Source organism: Calonectris borealis, chromosome 4, assembly GCF_964195595.1.
Source record: "Calonectris borealis chromosome 4, bCalBor7.hap1.2, whole genome shotgun sequence".
NCBI classification, from domain to species: Eukaryota; Metazoa; Chordata; class Aves; order Procellariiformes; family Procellariidae; genus Calonectris; species Calonectris borealis.
The window spans coordinates 65,774,783-65,795,347 of NC_134315.1; the positions used below are offsets into that span (position 1 = coordinate 65,774,783).

Here is a 20,565-nt window from a genome sequence, read left to right on the forward strand (position 1 = left end):
ATAGATGGTACAAGATGAGGGGTCGTCGTGGTGAAGGTTGCTGCAAAACTGCCAAAGAAACTCAAGAACCGAAAGCACTTTTCCATTCTCACATATTTGTGTGTAAGCTCATGTTGTGGAGCCAGGGACTCTGAAGCCTCAATACATTGTGCCATTCCTTCTAATCACAGTGTTCTTTTTGAAATAAACAGCACTAGCAGGTTCTAGACTTTCCTGCTTCTTACACCCACTACCTATTGTATAACATTTAGTATCCATAACAAATGAAAATATTCCTACACTGCAGCAAAAGCGTTATTCCAGGGCTGTATGTTAATTGTAAGCATCTATCTATTAGTTAGAACTATCTGCCTGACACTGTATAAGCTTGCTTTTTTGTAGTGAGATACGTAGGATTGCCCCATCGCATTGTCAAGGGATCTCCCAAGGATTTAATTTTCCTACAATTCTTCAGTTTCTGTTGTGGCTTCGTGCCATACCTGTGTGCCCCTTCCTTTTCATTAGGAGTGAATTTTTCAGTTTGCCACATGTTTACTCTTGCCTCAGATCCTGAAATGACTCTTTCTCCTTATTCAAAGCATAAATGAGCTTGAAAAGCATGATGTAAGGTGAGATTTGACACTTATTCTCAATCACAAATTCACATGGGAAGAAAAAGGACTGACCCTAAAATGGCAAACAGCAGGCCTTGTCACCTATAGTGTCCTCTGCCCCACTTCTGGGCATTGACTTGTCCTTACATTTCCACTGTGTTGATCAGGACTGTACCTGTCTCTTCCCTGTTGGCTTGGATGGAAACTACCCTCAGTCAGACCAATGCACGGGGCTTTGAAAATGCAGGGATGAGTGAGTAGTTCTCCTTGTAGGCGGGAGAATGATGCGGGAGAATTCTCTCTTCATGTTTTTAATGGACTGGAAAGAGCAGAGGGCACCAGAAGCGGTATTAATTTTAAATATATAATTTTTAAAATGCTGCATAAGAGCTGATAACAGCACCACATTGGTTGGGTCAGAATTTTAATCTGTCTGTACACAGAAGTGCAAAGGAAGGAGAGGATTGTAAAGGTACCTGTGCGGAGGCAAGAATCAGTCAGAATATGTGGAGTAGACATAAAGAATATTGAACCATTCCTGTTAGAAAGCCTAGAGAGGTGATGGAGGTGGGGAGGGAGGCATTCAAATGTTGTCTTCATGGCAGCTGTGCTGATATCTTCTACCTCTGTTGCCCGCATAGAAGGAAAGCATGGGAAATTCAGATCCCTGAGGTCACGTTTTTCCTCTATGCTGTTTCACACATTCTTATCAGTGTCTTTCAACAGCCCAGCCCATTTAAAAAAAATAGAAAAGGAGTTGCAGTATGCAAGATGTCTTTGCCCAGAATGTGTCTACCATTTTAAAGTGCTTCTACTAAAAACCAGTACCTCTTATGATGGAATTTGTGTCAGCATGTGTGCGTATGTGCCCTCAAAGGATTTGAGGCCATCTCAGAGAGAAGGAAGGTCTTCTGTTTATTTTCAATAAGATGGTCCTTGATTATTTGTCCCCTCAGATAAGCTTCTTCATATATAAGAAATTTCTGGCTGTAGTACAAGGACTGCTACGCTACATTGAGCTGAAGTTGGTCTTTGAACCTGTGACTCCAAAATTCAGAGGACCGTCTCACCCTTAGCATTTTGGTTTGTCACTGATCATCGCTAATCCTTCTCTCAGAAACCATTTCAAGTGCACGTAGAAGAAATCTTAGAGATCTGTGGTATTTTATTTTGAATGTTGCTGACTTTTTACTGATCCATAAAGTGGGAAGAGTTAGTATAAATTGAGCAGTGAAAAAACAGAGTTTATCCTTTAACATACACTTCAAAATGGGTTCAACTGCTTACTTTTATCACTTCTCTTCATCCTTTTGTCTTTGCTTTTCAGATTATCAGTTTATTAAATGTCTTCACACCACAGAAATCTCTGGAGGAGTTCCAGGATGTGTAAGTAACACAGGCAGTAATTAAACTAAAGCTTTAGAGACGTGGGGCATTATAATGTACCTTGAATGCAATAACTCAGCAAAATACAAAGGTTATAAGCCCCTCTAAAAAAGATCATGTGTAGTCTACACGGTGGGTAGACAGATATTCTGCATTCCCATATTGAGAGCACTTTTGACACTTACAAGGTGCCAAATACTGGGTTTCCTAAGCACTGTAATAGTGTGCAAAGCCTGCTGGTGGCTCTTCTTAAGAGGGTTAGTGTGTTTGCATTTGCCTTCACATGCAGAGGAAGAGGTATGAGTAGTTAAAAGGGACTGCTTTTGTGTTATTAGTTTGCTTGGGAAATGGTGGTTGTTATGTGACTCCCAAACCCTGTGAGGTTTTGAAATGTGGCACTTCATTCTGAAATAATTTCCCGTAAAAGAGAGCGATGTGAAACGTTTCCTTATTTCATATTTGTTTCAATATAACCTTTGACTGCATAAAATTACTTGCCTGGGGAACTAGTGCTAGGTGTAGAGGACAACTAGCATCTCCGCTGAACATTGGCCTGTTGCAGAAGCACTACTGTGCATAGTATGAACTTGCTCTAAATGAAATTTTATTCAGTGTTTACATAGTTGTACTCCTTTTATCTTTCAGTCTTTCCCATATTCTGTATACCTTGTGTGGAAATGTATTCCCATTCTGTACTCTAGTATCAGTAGTGGTAACAGACAGATAGCAATGGCTGAAGTCAGGCGACTACGGTTCTGATTTTGGTATATGGAATTTCCACATAATATTGTCACTGCAGACTTGTGCAGATCAGAGGAGGTAATTAGTGCTGGAGAGGCATGCAGCTCACATTGAAATGGAGAGCTATTGTTTTCCCCAAAGTTTGAGAGTACTTTAAAGTAATGTTACAGTTATGAATCAGCTGTGCTTGTGAGGTGTCTCATAAGAAATGAGCTGATGTGTTTAACATACTAACTTACCACTAAAGGGGATTGGGTTAACGTCCTGCTGAGGTTGTCAGTGAAGCTTATTTATCAGAAGCACAAGACCAGTTAGTTGTAATGAGAATTGTGCAAAGTCATACAATCTTAGGAGGATTTTTGGAGACATTTCGCATGGGGATGCATATTTTAGCCTCTCAGACATCTCTACTACTTTCCGATTCGTACATGTACTGTGGTAGCCGTTCTTCATAATGGTCAAAGGCCAAGCAGTCGTATCATTTGCTGCTTGTGGCTCTTCTGTTTTCTGCACATTTTGGTGTCGTGCTACCTGTTTGCCCACGTGGGGTACAGTCTCTGTCATGGGGAATGCACCAAGAAAGGGCTAGCAATCGACCTGTTTTGCTGGGACACTAAAAGAATGGTGTCTCTGCAATGAGATGGTGCAGTGAGAAACAAACACCACAATGGTACCGTTGTGAGTGGGCCCACTCTCCAGCTGTGTTACTCCAGTCATCAGAATTAAAGTGAATTTTGAAGCAAGAAGAGGCATTGTTACTCATTTGAGATGATGCTGTCGTTCCTCTTCAACACAGACAATAATCCTATGACTTTGCTTTTTCATGCAGTTACTTGGTAATGGAGTTAATGGATGCCAATCTGTGCCAGGTCATTCAGATGGAGCTAGACCATGAGCGAATGTCTTATCTACTGTACCAAATGCTCTGTGGTATCAAGCATCTTCACTCTGCAGGAATTATTCACAGGGTAAGGGGTCTTTGGCTTAAAACTTAAGACAGCATATGACATCATCATGAAGACTTCAGTGTTTCTTGTGTACTGTGGATCAAAGCCATATCTCCCAGTAAAATTATTATAAACTTACAAGTCATAGTCCATCCCCTTAGCACAGTAGCTTCATGCTTGTGCTAGGAATGAGATTGTTTGTGAAGTTAATCAGACAAAAAGGTAATGTGATTATTAAAAATAAATAATAACCAAATAATAAGCACCGGAAATCATCAAAGATTATGATCTCTGAAATGTGTAGATAAGTGTTATTTCTCCTGAAATGCAGCTAGCTACATCTACCACACTTTGAATTGATACTGTAGTGTGGTCCAAGTATTGCTTGATCAGGATCTGCAGAGGTTCAGGGCATATGGAATTGGCATTTGCTATCATTTCTGTGTGCTAAAACAAATGAAAAGACTGCTAAGTCTATATTAAATGCATCCTCTCATTTTGTTTTTCCATGTCAGAGTGCTGTGTCTATTAAGGATGCAGTACCTGGCTGTGAATGCCAGAGGTAGCGCTATGTGTGATTGCTGACACCAGAGGGAACGGTTCATGGGACTGTGAGCAGGAGGCAATTTTGAATGGATTGAAAATATCATGAGTTAACTTCTTTATTGAAATGTGCTTTTACTAACTTGGGGTTTCCAGCTGAAAAAACAAATCCAAAAATGTTTCCCTTCCATTATAAGAGGAAGAAAAGAAGAGCTGATAAAATGGGTTACAAAGTGGGTGTTTCTTTACAATATACAAAGGTCTCCTTTCTTGGCATGTTGTATGTTTAGCAAAGAATGATAGATTTGGCTTCCAGATAGACATCCAGTAAAGGATGAGTTGAATTATTATAAATGAAGCATTAAGGTATCTCCACACGTACAGTTGGAATGTCTTTATTAGGCTCACAGCATTAAAAAAAATAAATACTCAGAACGGTTCTCTAATACTAATCCTAGTTTCTTGAACTGCTAAATGCAATTAATTTAACACCAGTAGCTCCTGCTATCCAGGTAAAGCCCCACAGCATGCCAAGTTAGAACATCTTCCAGAAGACTTTGCTTAGAGAAACACTAGCAAGATTTTTCTATCTATTTACAAGTATTTCTGATAGTAACTGTAAGTGTCAGAAGAGTAAAAGAATATTTGAAGGGTGACCTAAAATATCAGTCCATATCACAGCTGTGCCTGGCTTTATGAAGGACAGTCATATGTCTTCTCACTATCTTTTGCAGGATTTAAAACCAAGTAATATTGTGGTAAAATCTGATTGCACGTTGAAGATTTTGGATTTTGGACTGGCCAGGACTGCAGGCACTAGCTTCATGATGACTCCATATGTGGTGACGCGTTACTACAGAGCACCAGAGGTCATCTTGGGAATGGGCTACAAGGAGAACGGTAGGGCTGCAATTTCATACCAAGCACAGTGTGACCTGAAGTGTAAGGTCTGCCCCTGCAATTGTAAGGGGCACCAGAAGGAGAAAAAGAAAACATAATGGGAAATGACATCTTGAATTTAAAACGCAGGTCATTTACAGCAGTTTCTCACTGTTGCATACTGCAGCTACAGAATGTATTTGGGATGCAATGCTGGTGAATTTAGTGGTGTGGGATTGCAGAGTAATGAGAAACTGGTTCTTAGTTATGGTTGAACTTAACAAATACAATTAGCTCTTTCTGACCAGAATGTCTTTGGCTTCTGTGGCTGTGAAACAGTGTGGGAGCCACTGGAATTGCTGAACGAATGATGTGCTCTAAATTTGAGTCTGGGTCTCTGAATTGTTTGAGGGAAGAAGAAGAGGTACAAGCTGAAATAGGGAATCCTAGCCCTTCCAGAATTTCTCCAAATGCAGAGCTAGATCTGAATTTCAGGAATGGTTTCTGTCTTTATGATAGGTTTAACTAAAGTCCCAGGTTTTACTGACTGGTTTCATATTGTCAAGATCTAGGTATAAATTTTGCAGTTTGAGTCTTTTTTTAATAGAAAGTAGGGTTGGAGAGAAGAGGAAAAAGCTGAAGCTAAAAAACCATGCATCTAATTTGTATGTAATCTCCCTAGATGTTAATAGGATTTTTCTCTGAACAGTCTGTGAGGGATCGGGATAACTCCTGGTCCCTGGACAGATTGTGAAAAGCAGGTAGGGGGTGCTACTATAGAGAAGCAGGTAAGGAAGAATTCACATTTTGCAAGGAATGAAGGGAAAACTTTATAAGTGATTCTCATTTTGTAACAAACTGAGAATTGCATCTGAGTGCCAGGTAGACCAGGCAGTAAAAGGGGGGATACAACATATAGTGGAGAAAAATCTGCTGTGACTCAGATTCTGCTGTCAAAAGCTACCACTTGGCTATTTGACAAGGAGACTTTTCGATAACAAGTACAGCAAACGTCAAAACCAGGAATTTATTAAAAAGTCTCCTACTTAATTTACGTTGAAGAGGTTAGCTAATCTGCGGGAGAACTTTTATGAACAGCCAACCGCATCCTGCAAAGGGCAGTGAAACTGATTTGGGGAGCTGATTCCATGACTTAAGCAAGAATAAAGGCATGTTCACACAACCTCTTCCAAAATTAGCAAGTCTCTGCATGAATTATTTGTAATGTTTATGAATTTACAGTACACATTTTAATATGAAAGTCTAAAAAGTAGAGAATTATAAAGCAGAGGCTAAGCATACAGAATAATTTCTGAAGAAGGAATAATCTTCCTTAAAGTATTTTGTAATTGATATTTTTTATAAGTGCCATTAGAAATTTGAACTAGGCTCAGCATGCTTTAGATAGTTCCTTAATCAATATCTAGAGTTCCTTCTATTATGAAATGAATTATTTTGCATTTTTTTTTTTTCTCTCCAGACATTTAGTAGAAGATTACCATTGTTGTTGTTATTGTCCCTGAAAGGACAGAGAAAGCACTTGCTTTTCACATGATTAAAATCGCACCAAGAAAAAGTTAGACACACTTTTGCGATGAAGTACACAGCTAGGAAGGTAGTAAGAATGTTTGCCACATCCAAAGGTTCTGATCAAATGCCCATTGAAGTTAACATAAAGACTTCCTTTGACTTCCCTGGGCAATGAAACTGGCTCAGGATTAATTATCTCGTCTTATTTGTACAAAGCAAAAATAAAGTAAACAGAGAAAGAAAACAAAATATTTGAAAATGAAGGTCAGCTGCCTGAAGAGCCGGTCTGCTTGGAGGCTCTGATCCAGCTCCCAAGGAAGTCAACAGAAAGGGTTGTTCTTTGCTTCCCTGCTCTGGCCTATGCTGTCACATTACTGAAGCTCTTCTACTTTTTTTTCCTCTTACTATGTACACTGCCTGTGTAAGGACTGTTCACTGCTTTCATTTTCTTTCTGCACTTGGTTGGCTAAAGATGCATAATTATCACCAGTTTGCTGCCCTTCTGTGGAAGGTCCCAAAACTGTCACTATGAAGAAAACTTTGCCACTGCCTCAGGCATGCACTTGCTGTCCCATGCCCCTGATGCCTGTACCCTCCTTCTCCCAAATGGAACATTTCACCTTTATTTTGTTTTACCAAGAAAGGAGTTGTTTGTTTGTTTCTTTGGTTTGTTTTGGATTGCTTTTGAAGGATAAAAAGGGGGAAGAAAAAGAGGAGAAACTGGTTGTGTAGGTGAAACATGACCACAAAATGAGGATTCAAAGCTGAGAAACAACATAGTCTTTTAAAGCATTTGAAAGCAGTTTTTTCTCCGTCACGTGGAATACAGGTCTTTTCTTTCTGTGCATACTGTGTCACTATCTATCTAGTCTTTTTTCTCGTAAGACTTAAAGGGCAAAAAAAACCCCCACCCAAGTCAAGCAGATAATATAACTGTGCATATTGCATCTAAAAGCTGAAGGCAGGATCAGGAAGATAAGAAATGCTCTTAATCTTTTTGGTACTTGTCCTGTGAAGTGTTTGTTTTAGTGTTTATTTTGAGTACCTAAGCAGTAAAAAGCAGAGTCCACCCAGGTCATACCCTCTAGTTCTTTCCAGTCGGTATGTAGGTACAGAGAGATACATACAGATAGGTACCTATAGATGGGACATAGGTACAGATCCTGAAGCAGGAGTTTTAAATAACCCTTAAGGGTGGTATTTATCCGTACGGCCTTTACTCGTGTGAGCAGTTCCATTTGGAACCTCTTGTGTACTGCTGCAGAGAGACTCAGTCCTGCAGGACAAATCTTAGAAACTGCCTGGCTGCAGGTAGGATTTATTCCAGATGATCATTGTCTGGGTTTGGTGTTTTTTTTGTTTTTGTTTTTGTTTTTTTTTTTTTAAAAAAGTTTTTTTTTCACCATAAACTCAGTATATACCACGGGTCTGTGCAGATCTTTACTTGATAGGTGTGGACCTTTTCCCAAAAATGTTGATTTTAAACTTTTTCCACCGTTGTTACTAACTACCGTTGAGCTGACTGACACAGTTTTTACGTATTTACTTATTTATTTTAGCTTTTGGTGAGACATGAAAAAACACTCAACAAAACAAACTGTACTGTTCTGATCAACCTGCTCTTTTTCCCCTCCTTTAGGAGTGAAATGTCGTAGTTAACTTTGCTTTTTTTTCCTCCTTCTTCACTTCCCTGTCTCTGCTGTTCTAGTGGATATATGGTCTGTGGGATGCATTATGGGAGAAATGGTTCGCCACAAAATCCTCTTTCCAGGAAGGGACTGTATCCTTGTGCCATTTGCTGCAGCTTCACCTATTATTTGTTCCTCTCCTCTACCCCATCCCTTTTGCCATATAATGACTATACCAGGACTGTAAAGATAGAAGCAAAAAGTTGAATCCCAGAGGTATGAGTAAATGAAAATAGCACACTACTGATATGAACAAAATTGAAAAATGAAAAACAGATGCACAGAATTATTTCAGTCAAATAAGTTACTTTATTTTAAAATGTGTAATCATTCCATTTTATGTAGTCTTTATGTCATACTAATAAGCAATATAGAAAATAAGCATTATGATTGCAAGTTGGATAGCTTTACTTGTTATTCTTCAAAGGAAAAATAAGAAAAAAGAAAAGAATCCTAACTTGGCCCATCTGGTTCCTGTATATCTGTTTTTCTGCTTTTATGTTTTGGAAATAGTGATTTCATAACGTTTGTGGTGACATCATAATCTTTTGCTTGCTAATGCATCATGGATTTGGATTCATCTCAATGCTGTATGGGCTTAGAGTTGAGTCAATACAACATTTTTTCTCTTTAAAACAAAATGAAGAATTTGACTCACCCAGTTTAAGGCAATTTTTATCTGCTGTGGTTTCCAAATTGGCCTGAAATCAGATTCTCTTGATTTAAAAATGGACTTTCTTTTACTTGCATGAGGTCTGTGTCGTTAATTAAACTGTATTTCCTTCCCATCTTGTTCTTCTTGTCTTGGGTGATATTATTTTTACCACTTCCAAGGTGGTGAAAGCAATATTAGAAAATGAAAACAAAAGAGAAGGTGTCTGCTTAGTCTTCGATTTATCACAAGCTAAGCCAGGCAACTTGCCTGCAATGGCTGGGAAGTGTAAGGAGTGTGTATTTTGCCCATCAGAATAAAATGCAGCAACAGAACATGTTTTCCACTTTCAGAAACAAAAAGGCATATTATTTTCAGCAGGTTGGCAGAAAGACACCATAAAAATCTGGCATCAGCAGACACTGGCAGTTGGTGTGGAGAAAACCCAGCTTTTGCAGACATGTAAAAGTGGAAGTAATTATTTTTTTGCTGGCTCTTGCGTGATTCCTGTAGCGTTTGTCAGAGTTAGGTCCTGCCTGTCCTATTTTCACAGCTCTGTTGACTTTCTCTGAAAATGGAGCTCTGCCCGGTAGCCAGGTGAAGATGCAGTTATGCTTTACTACAGGTAATGGGGAAACTGCAGGTACCTCCTGTTTGCTGAGGAGGAAACGGCAACATTGTACTGGCTTCCAGTCTTACAGGGATACAGACTGGGAAGTTATCATCCGATGCAAAACATGACAATGAAGAAAGAACGGTGTTTTTTATTATTAGCGGAATAAGAATGGTGTTTATTATTGTTAGTGGATAGCTTTGAGATGTCACTCCATAGGTGCTGAGCTTTTCCTGCAACATTTGGAGCAGGCTGCACACCCACCTTCTGCTGTAATCTGAATGTGCAGAGCAGCTCCCAGCATTCATGAGAGCTGTAATTCAGTGTGATAGCTATGCTGTGTTTCAGTGGTAACACCACCTCAGAAACACCATCATAACTCTTCCTCCAAATACCGTGCTCTTTTCCTCTTTTTTTTTTTAATGTACAAAGAAAAACTAAAGAACCTACAATATACTTGAGGTTCAGCTATAGAGGATGTTTCCACTTAATCTATTTTGGGAGAAGTCTGACTGAGTTTTTAGTTGATAAGCAACTGGAATACAGGAAAAAAGCTATTTCAGTACAAAAATGTAGCACCGTGGTTAGTGGGTTGCTCTCCTTTTTCAAAAACCAATGATATTTAAGAGTCATGTTCTTCTGCCCATTTCCAGAAAAATGCTATATAATTTAAACAACATAGCTTTTAAAAAATCATTCAAACATGAGAATTCTTCGTTTCTGTCTGGCTGTGACAACAACCTCTTATGACAGTGTCTTATTCAGGGATAGCAACAATATTTTTAAAATACCTTTTAACATTTCAGTATCAGTTAAAAATAATGACTGAATTTTTGAACAAATGCAGAAAACATTGTGTAAATTGTGGGATAGTTCTACTGTTTAAATCATTGGAAATCCCATACCCTGAAATGCATCGTATGTGGGCTGGGTCACAACTGCTACCACGTTTTAGTGGTGAGTTTATTCATGTGAGTTGGAAGTTTAAAAAAAAAAAAAAAAAAAAAGAGAAAAGGAAAAAATTTAATTTGTACATTCATTTTCAAGTCAATACTAATTTGTAAACCAGCTTGACCCCATGAATAAAAGTTTTCAATCTTAGAAAGGCTGGTTTGTGTATGGGTCCATATTATTTCCCCTCTCTCCGTGGCTGTTGAAGAGCTGTTGTTTGCCTCCTAGATACAGGAAGAGTTGGAGAAGCATTTATGCAGCTGCAGGTAAACTTCACGGAATGACATTACAATAAAGCTTCCCTTGGGCTACTTAAGGCGTTCCAGCAGTGGGTTTTCTAGTTGAAAGAGGCAAGTCTGTATAGAAACTAAAAATTTTGGTTCTTTTTAATTATTCAGAAGAATGTCTACTGTGTGCACTTGCTATCAATATATGGAGCTCACTCATTTCTAGCCTGGAGTAAGAACATTCATGTATGGCACAGTATACATCTAAGAAAAATTTCACAGCTGCTGCCAAGTTTTATGGAAAGAAAAATTTTAAAAAGTTAATCTTAACCAAACCATCGCACTGAGTTACGATTGCATTTAGATGCTGCTGACTTTAAATGAAATTTCATTTTTAAAGTCCTCATGGAAATTAAAATATGGAGAAGATTAATTTCAGATCACCTCATCTACATAAATAAGAAAGTCTCTCTAAGTTACTATAAGAAAGCTCTGAAATTTGTATAGACTACAGGTACCAGTATATGATAACATAAATATAAGTTATGCATTTTCAAAAAAATGTGTATGTTTCTTAACTTTATTAAAATGCTCTCTGAACACACGTTCATGTGGTAAAAACCGCAGTTTTCATTAGCAAAAAGCCAAACAGTACTTGAAAATGATTGCTCTGTGAATATTGCTGAGGTATTTAATCTAATTGGCCTAGTAGGACACTTGAGATACAGCAGGACTAGAGGATTGGTCCATCAGTTTGGGATGAGCCAGCTGGTTTTCAGAAAAATTTTAACACCCTCCAGCCTCCTGGAGAGTACCGGGTAGAAATTGCATAGCAGATACCTTCGTTTCTTGTTACTCACCTAAAGCAGACATTTCAAAATACAGTCAGGGAGACTTCTTTGTCAGAAGTCAGACCCTCATGAGAAGAAATCCACCTTTTGATTTATTTCCAGGTGGATTTACAGACCAAAATATTCCTGGCAAGTTCTGGTAAGCTTTTGTAGTCCACTTCTGAGCTTCTCGCTCAGTGTTTCTTCGATCCTTATTCCACTCTTGTCTCAGCTAAATCAGAACGAGTGTGAGCAACTAAAAACTGCCCAAACTCTTGAATGCCATTGGAAATATGTTGGAAAACTCAAGGACTTTCCCCAAAGCTGTGTTCAGTTCTAGCTAATAATTTCTTCAAAATCTTACAAGATTTCAATTTAAGGATTGGAAATGTATTTCTGTGTATTTTTTTTTAAGAGAAGGGAAAACTTAAAATGGTCTGAATGCTTTCAAGTGAGATAGATAATATTAAGATCTGAGCTGCTGAGGCCACAGTGATGTCCCACAGGCACACATGATTTAGTGGGGAAATAAAGCAATCAAAGAGCATTTCTTTTTAGTACTAGGGAGGCGTGTAAAGGGTGGTACTCTAGCAAGTTCATATGTGAGTCCTTCAGCAGTTCAAAGGGGAAAGAGTGATTTAGTCATAGTAATATGTTGTGATAACAGCCAAGTGTCTTAAGTTTGGCTAGGCCTGGATTACAGCAGTGAATATGGAAAACAGAATTCCTACTGCAAATAGCTTAGAGTCTAAGAGAAAATACCATTAAGATAGCAAGAGAGAAAAAAAATCCAAACTTATTCTATGTAGCTATGAACATCCAAAACGGATTGTGAAGAGGTCAGCATTAACAGATGAAATTATTGTTTTCTGTGGCCAGATTTTCAAAAATTCCCTTGTCCGCCAGCTGTCTTTGAGAGTGGTGAGATTAAGAGATGCTGTCTGACATCTGACAGAGAGTATTCTATTGTATTTTCCCAGGAATTTATATGAAAAAAAAATTGCTTGCCTTAGGGAAAAAATTTTGAATCAAGAAAGTCTTTTAGGAAAAGATGTTGCCTTTCCACCACTCATTAGCAGAATTTGTCTTTGCATTTGAAATATGATCTGCATTTATTAGTGGGTATAATCCTAGTGTTTTGAGTGCATGTTGGGGGTTTTCTTAAACTTTGGTATAATAAAACATCTGCACTTTTCTTTAGTGCAGTCCTTTGTTTTTTCATGTTCCCAGCAGTATTTTCTTAAGGCTTGTTTTATCTTTCAAAAAAACCAAAATCAAAACCAACAATTAGCATCAGGATTATTTAAAAGAGACTATTAAGAATGGCTGGCCTGGATCTCCAGGTTGGATCAGCTGGTACATGTTAGCCTGCTGCTTAAGTGTCTGTTAACTACGATGGCACTGATGGCTAAGTTTGGATTTTGTTCAGCTGGATGATTCCTCCCTGGGTATATGGGTTTTGGTTTTGGACTCAGGATTTTTCTGAGAATATAGCAAGAGTTTGAATTATGATGATTTTATTGGGGGAAGTTTGCTCATATGAGATGAGGTCTACCTCAAAGAGACTTCAGTGTAGCTGTGAAGACGATTTGGCTGTTGCCATTCTTCTCTTTCTTTTTTAATTCAGATATGCATACTCTAACAGTTTATAGTGCAATTTGCACTTAGTGTAAGAGCCCCGTGCTGTTTGTGATCTGCGTGGTGTTTGGAGTGGATCCCAGCTGCTATAATGAAGATGATCCATTGCTCGTTTCCCAACACTTACCTTAAAGATTTTCAGCATGGGTCGCGGTTTCGAAAATGGCCAAGTGTTGAGGTGTTGATATGTGCTACACCTACTGCTGCCTCATATGAATTTCAGCCAAGTTAAGTTAGTTGCCATTTCAGGCACTTAGGAAAACTGGATCGTATCAAATGTCTTTTTTTTTTTTTCCTTTCAATGCCATTAATCAGCTTGTGCTTGATGGCAACTGTACTAATTTGAGCTGAGTTTTATTGGTACAATTGAGCAGAGAATTTAGAACTTGTAGACAAAACAGATAGTACTGAAGTGTCTTTTGTCAAGAGCATGTAGATATTTGGCCGGGATCAAAGTAGAGGACTGGAACACACTCAAAATCACATAGCATTTATCAGATATGAAAATATATAAGTATACTTAAATAATATGCTAATCTGTTTGTATTGTAGCAGGAGAGACTACCTGTGGGATTCCTTCTGGAAGAGGTAAAATGAGCATACTTGAGTACTCTTTGAGACCTGGGAAGTGATACTTCAAAGTCAAAATTTAAATTAAGCTAAAAAGAGGGTCTGAAGCCAGCAACTGCAGGATCTGGAAAACATATTTTAAATGTTACTGTCTGTTAGATGCAGTGTAGTGTGTTTCACATTCCTTGGCAAGATTCTCCATAGGTCTCTCTTACTGCGATGATTTTTTATATAGTTATATTCAAAAGAAAATGGGAGACAGGGAAAGGCATGAGTCATTCCTCGTGCCTCCACTCATTCTTGAGCTTGCATCTCAGGATTCCCATGGCCTTTTCTTATACACACGTGCCTCTTAATATCCTGCGACATCCCTTCCAGTCCCTCTGCAAGCTCTGCTGTTCTGAAAGGGACAGTAGAGCATGACTTCCCAAGGAAAAACAATAGTTTTTCAGCACTTGTTTGGCCCTGCAACCTAAGAGCCAACCTTTGAGGAAGAGCACAGATTTGGATGTGATTCGTACCTCCGTCTGCATTTTTCCAGGTGGGCCAGGCTCTGGCATCTGCATGTCTACTGCAGATCAATTCTGTCTATGGCAAATGAAGGTGAGCATCTGCTAGTCTGCCAAACTGCAGGTTCTCTGGGACTTGACAAAACACAATGAAAGGGAGTCCATAAGGAAAATCTGCAACTGCCCTTGCTGAAACTCTACTGAGGTGGCTCTTCAGACCTGCACTCAGTAAGCTCCGGTTTTCATTCAATGAAAATCATGACACTCAAATTAAAATTCATGAAATGCATGGCACAGCAAACTCTGGAGACCAGAGATGCAGGTGCAGCTGAACGAGCTTTGCTATCTTTCCCAACCTTATGGGCTAGTTCTCACTTTCTCTCTCTGCCCAGAGCATTAGTGAGAATGCCAAACATTGACGTTTGTAATAGCTCCTGTTTTAGTGATGCAGAAATCACCCCTGTGCAAGCTGAAAAGAGATGATCCTCAAAACTGACTTGGGAAGACTATGATAGACATATTATGAAGCAAATCATGATACCCAGTTTTATTTGTGTAACTGTAGGCCAAAATATTTAGCACACAATGCTGTTTCCCAATGGCTGAGGTGCAAACTCTAGTAAAATTTCAAGGCGACTGAGCATGCCTGTCACAACACACAGTGAGCTTCTCTCTCCAAATACTCCTAAAATGGAAAGACACCTTGCTGGGTAGGACCTCCCTTTACCTCCATCTCTGTTGTTGAATGCTCCTGCAGATCTGCACTCAGGTCTGCTCTGAAGAACCATTTCTATGCCCTTACTTGAATTTTCAGGAAGAAAAGTATAGCAGTCTGTATTGGACACTGTACCTTGTTTTTACAGGTTTTTCTGTTATTTCTATGCAATAAAAAAAGGACATAGTTTATAAAAATACTTGGTAATGGCAAATAGTTGATAAACTGAAGCTTTATCTAGAGTCACGCAGAGGTTTCTGTGACTATAAGGTAGCCTGCATTTGAGTAAAGCTTAGGGATATTCCACGTGCTGGTGGAGCATTGCCAGTCTTTGTGAATATCTTGCATTTGGAAAAAATCTTGAACCAAATGTAAATTTTCAGTGCTTTGGAGTTGAGTGCAAATGTTTAGAGATTGTGGTTTGTTTGTTTTTCTGATGCTTGTACGACTGAAATTACTCAGACTACATCTGGATTGGTGTTGGACTAAATGAAACTGAGGATTGAGGCTTAGGTCTCCGTGCTGCAGTCCCTTATGGAGCTTTGCACGAGTCTCAGTGCCTTAACTGGGGCTTCTGACCGCTGCTGCTGTATATGCTGAAACTCATAACCTCCAACTAACTACTTTTCTTAAACACGCAATGAAACTCTGGGTTCCAATTTGACTTATTTCTAATTGGCTCAGGAGAGGAAAAAGAGGCAGTGGTCAAGAAGGCACAGGTTTTTGTTCTCTTCAGATTATATTGATTGGTTATATTCAGATGTTCATCCTTGCTGCTTCTGATTTGGAAATTTCCAAAGAGCTTCCTTCCCAAAGTCTCAGGAGTAGAGGAGAATAATAATCTCTGCTTTACACAGTTTACAGATTAGTAAATCATTAGTTCAACTTCTGTGTGTGTGCTCCTGAGCACAGCATAGAGCAGTAATGTCAGGAGGCAGCCTCTGAAAATAAAAGGGAATTAATAGATGAACAAACAACTGCTTGCTCTATCTTTTCCTGATACTTTGCATGCCATTTAGCTTGTGATGAAAGCAGCAATAATTTGCATCTCTAGGTCTGCTTATTGCTTCCAAACAAGTAGCCTTTTACTTATTTCTTTGTTTGTTTATTGATTTATTTATTGTGTAGTGATGAAGCTTTCATATGCTAAATAAAGCAACAGGGAACCTTAGACCCAGGCATGTAAAGGTTTCCACAGACAGGACATTTGCCTTCAAAGTCAATCCACTTTAAACTGTTGCTCAATATGAACTTATAAGAGTAAATTTAACCAAGCAGCATGATGCTTTCATTTTTTTCCCACAGTTTCTGGCCCTGAGAAATCAGTTTGTCCCTTTTCTTGCTTCCATGCCCTATGACTTACCATAGAGCAAGGACAGCAGAGTAATGTGGTTTCATGGCATTGGTATGGGGGAAAACACCACCTTAATCCCGTACTGGATATAAGGAGCCTGATTTTCATCTCGTGTTCCAGTGTAAATTGTGGTTAGCTTTGTTTGACTCAGCTGAACTGCTCTTCTCTGTATGAGGTAAATAGTCCCCCAGTTTGCTCTGAATTTCAATGCAGAAGGTACAGCTCAGTGCTTCTGTGTCCCAACTGTCCTATTTAGAAATCACCATTTGCTATCATGGCAAATGGAAATCTTATGAGATTCTCAAGACCCCTATTATGGACTGCTGGCTTCACTGAGATTCAATGGAAGTGAGCCAACAGGCTCTCAAGCAAGCATTATTGGAGTCGAATGATCTCAACAATTTCTATTCATACCCCTGAATAAGAGGTGGATATGTCTTCGCAAGGACCCAAGTTCCTTTTGTGGCTTCTGGCAGTTCAGCTTGTGAAAATATGCATGGATCTCTGGTAACTGAAAGGATAAAGGAAAAGCCATTTGCATATCCTCATTGAATACAGAGACCAGCATTCATTTACAATACAAAGCAGTATAAACCTAGGTAATGAATGCAAATGAAAACTTAAAAAAGACAAAATTAATTGGTAAATTTTAATTACAAAGTTGTATTATGACACAGTAGCCAGCTGTGGGTCTCACTTGGTTTTCAGTATTTAACAGTATTTTCTTTCATCCACACTGGGGTAAAGAAAACTGTTGGAGTCGATTTTTCTCAGACCTGCTATGTTGTCATGAAACTTGTAAGCTCAAGCAGAAAAGCATCTGCAGAGAACGAAAGGCAGGTCGGTGTCTGCGGTGTGGGCTGCAGGCTGTGTCCTGTAGCATGATTGGATAAGTCTTCTCATTTATTTGTTGTTCTATTCCTGTTTTCTTGTTTACTTTCATTTCATTTTTGTTTTCAGTTGACATGTGGTCAGTAGGGTGCATCATGGGAGAAATGATTAAAGGTGCTGTGTTGTTTCCTGGCACTGATCGTATCCTTCCTAGCAGCTGTTTTGGCCTCAGTAGGTACTTCCAACCCTTTCTCCTCCAGCCCTTTCCCGCTAGACTAATGCTGACATATGTTTGTACTGTACCTAAAGAGCTGGGTTAAGTCCCACTGCAAAATCCTTGCAAACCAAAATGTCCATAAACCATTACTGCCTCTCAGTAAAAGCCCTAGGTGGAAACTGCAGCAAGTGTAGTGTAAGGAGATGGAAAACAATATTCTACATGGTTCATCAGAATTGCTTTCTGCAGCCAGTGACCACCTGGTTTTGGTTCTGTTGTTATAAATGTCTCTTTATTAATTTGGCAGGGGGGAGGGGCTCTTTCATGAGTGACAGTTTTTTTAAGTTCAGGTTGTAGCATGGTAGGCACAAGTCACTGTTTACCTCAGGATGGTGTGTAAGAGGTTCTGCGTTCTAGGAAGAAGGTATGATTAACTCAGACATGACCTTTAGAAATGCTTATTTCTTTGCTTGTTTGCTCTGCAAGTGCTATTGAAGTAGGAAAGTATGTAATGGCTTCAGTTTGGGGACAACTTCTGCTTCCCAAGACTAAAATTATCACTTAACTTTGTAGCAATTTGATGACTCAAAAGGTTGGGAATTTCCTTGGAAACTGTTGTAGTGGACTTCAGTCTGTCATCCTTTATTTAAGTACATGTAGCTATTATGTGAAAGCAGAATGTATTTTTTAAGAACAAGAAGTGATTTATAGATAACTGCATTAAGTCAGTGGACAAGCGGTCTAAGCAGACTAGGTATGTTTTCCTTAGAGACCATTCTGCATTCAGGACTGAGGCAGCAATAATTCTTACTTTATTTGATGCTTTATTAAAGCTTTGATATATACTTATATATATTTATCAGATTGTGAAAGTGGTTTTTTCTTGTGCACAACAGCAACTGAGCTCCGTGCATGCTTGGTCTCCAGTGATTCGTGGTCCATAGGATTATGGACAAATGAGAAATGGAGATGACCTGTGCACAAGTTTTCTTTCTAATTTAAACTCTGTACTTAGATGACAGAGGAGTTTCTAGGCATTATTCATTTTTATGTAACTTTCTCTGAACGTGCGTGCACACTTATGTGTGTGTGTGTATATATATATATACACATACTTACTAATTCAGTTTAGCACTTCACTTTTGGCCTCATTCACACTTTAAAGGGTTCAATATTTTGATTAAAATGTGGAAAAAGTAATATCTGAAGAGCATAAAAGACATGAAAGTAGGCAATGATATCATTAATATTTTCACAGCCTTGTCTAGTAAGATTCTGTTTTGTGTTTTTGTCCAAAATGGTGGATAAGCATATGCATACTGAAATGAATGCTAAAATTCCCATGCGTTTTCATATGATCTGGAGCACATCTCATCTGCATATTTGAAAGTAAACCTTTCCCTTCGATGTGTTAATATAAATCATTAGCACCTATTTGTGCTCCATGAAGATTTGGCCCAGGCTGTGCTTGTGTTTTCTGTGAATGTGGAGTGAGAAATTTAAGTGTTGGGGTTAGCATAGTTCAGTGTTGTAGTCGGAACTGGTTTTATGTTAATAGACTTATGTTTTGTAGGATATCATTTAAGGAAATTCCCAAATAAGTACAAAAAGAATTGAACATGTCTTATATAGCGCTTCAAAACCTGTTTTTTTTGACACAGCTGCATGCTTGTTAAAAAGAAATCACGCAAAGCTTCTATAATTAAACCATTATGTGCTGTTTATTATTGCAATAACCCCACAGAAACTGTCATTACCAGCTGCTTGTTTGGGATTGTTCTGTAATTGGGTTCACATTCTTCTTTTGTATTTATAATACATTGCTAAATTTGCACTGTGTTTTATGTACCGCTCTGCTTTTCTTCTGCTGTTCCATAAGTGTCTATTCTGTGAACAGAGGACGATGCTGTTGCTTTCTTTCAGGCCACTGAGCACCCCTCCTCAAAGCCACCTCTTCTCCAGATCCCCCCCGCCCCACCTCTTCCCTGCTGCTGAGCAGCCGCTGGCAGGGGTTCAGCACTTCTTGCTCCTGTGCCCCTCTGTGCAGCTGAAAACCAGTCAGAAAGTTGCAAGGGCAGACCCAGCCTGCTGAGATTGATGATCTTGTGGCATCTTCCTTAAGTCTGCATAGAAAACGCTTAGCGTTTCTGTAAAAAAGATTATTTCTTCAGAAGTGTGATGGAGCTGTATAATTCCATCAGCAGGGACTATGAGCCCTAAGAGCTTGAGGGCAGCATACTTAAGGATGTATTTAAGTGTAGAAGGAGCAAGAGTAATTAGAAATCTGTTTCTTTAAAAAAAAAAAAGCTTCCTCTTCAACATAAAATGGGTGTAAAATCGGTTAAGACTGGCAGTGTGCCATAATTTGTTATCAGCAATTTTTTCTTCACAGGCAGCTTCATTTCACAACCACACTGAGAGTATTCAATACTAATTTGTGTCAATTTTTATGCATAAATAACTGTGAAAAGCAGTTTTGAAATGGAAAGATTGAATATTCATGAGAAATGCACTGTCAGTCATATATTTGACCGCAAAATTTACTATTTGCCATTTTCCAGTGGTTACGGAGTATAGGTCATTTGATATTGTTTCTGTTTACAGAACTAAAAGTGGTCCGTTCAGCTAACTGAAACAACTTCTGTAGCAAAATAGAGCCATCTTATACGGTCGTGGAAAATTCACAAGCTGAAAAATAGGAAATGCCTTTGAGTAAGTGCGGAGTGGAGTGCTTAGCTAGGCTGCAGCTCTGTTCCACTCCTATAATCCATTGGAATTCACTGAAATCACTTGAGTGGAGCTGAGAACAGAATCCACCTCTATTCTTTTTTAAACTCCAATTGCGAGTGAATGCTTTGCAGTGTCCAAAATCCTCCTGGCCTTTACTGATCCTTGAAGTTTTACTATTTCTCTACCATTTTTGGTATATACACGTGATGCAGTTAATTGTGAGCTAAAGCTTTTTTTTTTTTTAATGTTATATGAAACTTCTTTTCAAGGTTGACAGCAGTAGTTCTGCTTACAGAGAAACTATTATCATGAAGCTTGGATATACTTCTGCCTCGAGCAAGGAGAAAACGGCAACATGGTTTTTTGTGTTGCCTCAGGAGCAATTTGGAAAGCTGACTGTACCTGTGAGTTGACTCTTGTT

General features: G+C 38.8%; 1 protein-coding gene across 19 annotated transcripts in view; it reads left to right on the forward strand.

Annotated features, from left to right (window-relative positions):
- Positions 1–20,565, forward strand: part of MAPK10 (mitogen-activated protein kinase 10) — a 207,532-nt gene that overhangs the window by 146,956 nt on the left and 40,011 nt on the right. For 13 of the 19 annotated variants that reach the window (XM_075149917.1, XM_075149916.1, XM_075149907.1 and 10 more), the window contains 4 exons: positions 1,921–1,979; positions 3,550–3,688; positions 4,945–5,110; positions 8,328–8,399. In XM_075149917.1, coding sequence (XP_075006018.1) covers positions 1,921–1,979; positions 3,550–3,688; positions 4,945–5,110; positions 8,328–8,399 — 436 coding nt within the window. Of the gene's footprint in view, positions 1–1,920; positions 1,980–3,549; positions 3,689–4,944; positions 5,111–8,327; positions 8,400–17,326; positions 17,399–20,565 lie in introns of all 19 variants that reach the window. The other 6 variants (XM_075149921.1, XM_075149911.1, XM_075149906.1 and 3 more) reach the window with 1 other exon arrangement.